The sequence below is a fragment of the Kryptolebias marmoratus genome, linkage group LG11 (assembly GCF_001649575.2).
Source record: "Kryptolebias marmoratus isolate JLee-2015 linkage group LG11, ASM164957v2, whole genome shotgun sequence".
Taxonomy (NCBI): Eukaryota; Metazoa; Chordata; class Actinopteri; order Cyprinodontiformes; family Rivulidae; genus Kryptolebias; species Kryptolebias marmoratus.
This window is the reverse complement of record NC_051440.1, coordinates 315,230-319,185: the sequence shown is the minus strand read 5'-3', so window position 1 is coordinate 319,185 and position 3,956 is coordinate 315,230. Positions and strand designations below refer to the sequence as shown.

The 3,956-nt window shown below is 42.8% G+C and overlaps 1 protein-coding gene across 1 annotated transcript in view; it reads left to right on the top strand.

Annotated features, from left to right (window-relative positions):
- The first annotated feature begins 382 nt into the window (after positions 1–382).
- met (MET proto-oncogene, receptor tyrosine kinase) overlaps positions 383–3,956 on the top strand; it is a 142,138-nt gene continuing 138,564 nt past the window's right edge. Inside the window, exons 1-2 of the mRNA XM_037978035.1 lie at positions 383–626; positions 1,984–3,181. Coding sequence (XP_037833963.1) covers positions 1,985–3,181 — 1,197 coding nt within the window. The 5' untranslated portion in view covers positions 383–626; position 1,984. The remainder of the gene's footprint in view (positions 627–1,983; positions 3,182–3,956) is intronic.

Here is a 3,956-nt window from a genome sequence, read left to right as displayed (position 1 = left end):
AATGATTCTTTCAGACATAGATGTGCTGAACAAGCCCATGTCACTTTGTTGTCAGTGTTACAGATGTTAAAGTGATAGTTCAGCTCTTCTGAAGTGAAGTTTTGAGTAAAAATTATGAACATTTATAATACAGTAGATGGGTCTTTGAATTACCTCATTTTGGAAAACAAATTGAAGGCCTCATCCACAAAACTCAAGATATTTGTTGGTCAACCTCACTTCAAAAGATCTGAACTGCCCCTTTAGAGTAAGGTGAAATAATATAATTGGTTACCTGAGCGCGGATTTCCATCGCAGCACCTGGACTCGTCATGGAGCGCGCGTGGAGACAAAAGGGCGGAGCTTCAGGAGGGGGCAGAGATGAGAGGAGCGGAGCAGCGGCTGTCCGCTTGATGCAATCAGTCAGGGTTAAACCGCAGAGCCGCTGGCTGTCCTCAGCTCTTGGTAAAAACAGGCGAATCGTTTGGAGAGAACTTCTTTCTGGGATTTTTGTGCCGTGTCTTCTGGAGAGCGAAAAATTATTATTCTTTTAGATTCTGGGGGGGGGAAATCAAAGAGTCCCATTCCTGAGGGACGAGATATGATTTGAACGAGAGGGGACGAACAGCGCCGTGCTTCACTAACAGGTGGGTTCTTGTTTTCTTCAAACTGTTTACATGCGTAAAAGCGCAGTGATCGTTCCTGCGCCTCTCTCTCCTCCTCCTTTAAATACATCTCGCACTGTTTTGAAATGTGTTTTCTGGCTCGCCGCACCACTAACGCCACTCACTTCCCATGTGTGTTTTCTGAGATTTTTCTTCATGAGTCATTTTCCTTCTGAACTGCGAACATTTTCACTGTTTTACTTTTGCCTTTTGTCTTTTGAAAAACTCTGCCAAGCGAGCATGCCATATTTTTTTGTTTTTGGTGCAGGTGCACAATAATGAGCCCCCTAATACTCATTATTTTAGAACAAAACGGCTTACTCTCTCCTTAATATCAACATATGCCTGCAATGAGCATTATTACATACAACATTTTTAAACAGTTTTATTTTATGAAATGCATTTACCTTTTTATTCATTTAACATCCAATCACGAGAATTTTCTTCTAGGTTGGTCAGAATTGCTGTCTGCTTTTGTGTTTTGACCGTCTTAGTGAAATGGCCATCTATGATATTTGTACAAAACTGAGTTTTATCCTTTAAATCTGCTGTAGAACTGGGCCACTAACAGTGACACATCAGACATAAATCAGTCACATGATGCAAACATCGAATCCTAATACAAGCATGTTTAACTGTGTGCATGAACATAAAACCCCAAACCTAACTGTTCTGGGTGTTATTGCTTTGTTCTGGTTTACAATCTGCTCTGAAAACCACATCAACTTGGAGACCATGCAAATCAACATTTAGCAAATTCTCCATTGTGGTATTTTCTCCCTGGTATTTTTACTCTTGCCTCTTCACTGAAAAGGTTCTCCCAGTGGATTATCATTTACTCAGAGGGGTTATTTATCATTTTGCTGGACCCTGCTGCCTCTTTTGTTTTAATTGAGTTCATCTTCACTCCCTTGGGGGTTTTGCTGTCTAAACTTAGTCGTGGCAGTTGGAGCACCCCTCTCTAAGTGATTCACTCCTTTGACTTGTGCTGTGGTCATATGGGAATGGAGCTGAAGTGCTAGTCCAGTTCTTGCTCCTGTTTTGTTCAGGATCTGTGGTCTCCTCATGAAGTTATTTTCATGGGGAGGCTGATTTTAAGCTCTGTAACTGCTAAAAGACTCCAGTCACTTGAGTATGAGTAAACTTTGGCTTTACTCTCTGACACAGTTCTATTTATAAGAGCAAAAAAGGATTTCCATGTTCCACTTGTTTTCCTCAGTAGTCCCCAATCACCATAGCCTTTTAGGCTTTTTTTCCTCACATTTTAGATGAAGAAAGCTTTAGCTCTATGTAAGATGTTTGACTAACTTGATTCTCATTTTTCTCATTTCTGGACCAGGATGAATCTTCTTTGGCCTCAAATCATCATGCTATTCTGGGCCTTGTGCCCCAGTGTGCAGGGTCACTGCAATAAATCATCGAAGACAGCCAATCTGAACCTTTCAGTCACCTATGAGCTCCCAACCTTCACTGCTGACTTCCCAGTCCAGAACATGGTGACCCTGGATGGACTCATCTACGTTGGCGCCGTGAACAGAATCTACGCCTTGGCCCCGAACCTCACAAAGCTATCAGAATACCACACGGGGCCACTGCTTGCCAATGAGACCTGTGGCCAGACACAGGCAACTGGCAACAGTAACAGGGTCGACAATCACAATATCGCTTTAGTGGTGGAGAACATTTATGACAAAGGTTTGTACAGCTGCGGCTCTGCAGATAATGGAGTCTGTCGTCGTCACGTTCTGGATGAAGATAACGGTCTTAAAACTGTTGATGAAAATGTCTATTGCTTCACGGACAAGCTAAGCCCAGCCCAGGGTCCAGTAGGTGACTCGAATGTTGTGGTGAGCCCATCAGGCTCTCAGGTCCTCAATGTGGAGAGCAATGTTATCAAGTTTTTTGTTGGCAACTCAGAGATTCCAAGTACAAGAAACATGTCAGGCAATGCAATGCATCCCCACACTATTTCTATACGAAAGATGAAGACAAGCCAAAATGGCTTCACGTTCTTCTCCAACCTCTCACACATGGACCTGATTCCATCTCTCAAAGGAAAATACTACCTGCGCTACATTTACTCCTTCCACAGCGGGCCCTTTACTTACTTCCTCACAGTGCAGCAAAAGAGTTGGAACTCTCAAACCTACCATACCCGCATAGTCCGCATGTGCTCCTCAGACCTTGTGATCCGTCGCTACGTGGAAATGCCTATTGAATGCATCAGCACCAATAAGAGGCGCCGACGCTCTCCCACAGACGAGAAGGTCTTCAACATCCTTCAGGCTGCTCACGTTACCAAAGTGGGCAATGACGTAGAATTGCAGAGGCAGCTGATGGTGGAAGAAGGCGATGATGTGCTGTTTGCCGCCTTCGCTCAGGGACAGCCGGATTCTCCAGAGCCAACCCCGAACTCAGCTGTATGTGTCATGTCCCTGAAAAACCTCAACAATTTGTTCAAGATGCAAATGCAGCATTGCAAAACTCGTGACCCATATCACTTCACCAGCTCAAACAAGACATCCTGCTACAACCTGGTAAGAGCTGGGAGGGGTTGGTGTCTACTAAGATGGGAAGAGGAGGGTATACTGTTTAACTTTCACTGAGTATTTGTGTGCGTTTTGCTCTGATCAATGTGGACTTCTGCAACGGGTCTTGTATTTTCCTGGTCTATAAAAAGATTCCTCCTAGAGACAGTAAGGTCCTCTTTACACAGCCTGACCCCACATCATTCTCTATACAACCTCTTAGAATATGGCTGGATCTTAGTAACATTTGAAAACCTCCTTCAGTGTGAGGGTAACCAAAACTCTGCTACAACTTTAGTACTTGCCAAACAGGCTTTCCTTGCTATGTTCCATGTTCCTGAGAGGCTCTCCCATGCCCTCACTATACTAGACATCAGCAGCACTTTCCAAAGCAATACTAACATATACACCTACCATTTCATAATGACCTGGGTTCTGTACTCTTTCTAGGACTAGGAAAGGATGCAGACACAAGTATCATGTAGGAGTGGTTGCCATGACAATAGAAGGTAGTGAAGGATTAGAACATGTGGGCAATCTGGCAAAACAGAGATATTCACATTCTATCCATTGTTGGTCTATGCTCTTGAACAGGCACATCAGTTTTATTTTCTTCAGCTAAAACGCACTGCAGGTGCTGGTCATAAAATTAGAATATCATGAAAAAGTAGATTGATTTCAGTAATTCCATTTAAAAAGTGAAACTTGTATATTATATTCATACATTACATACAAACTCATATATTTCAAATGTTTATTTCGTTTAATTTTGATGATTACAAAT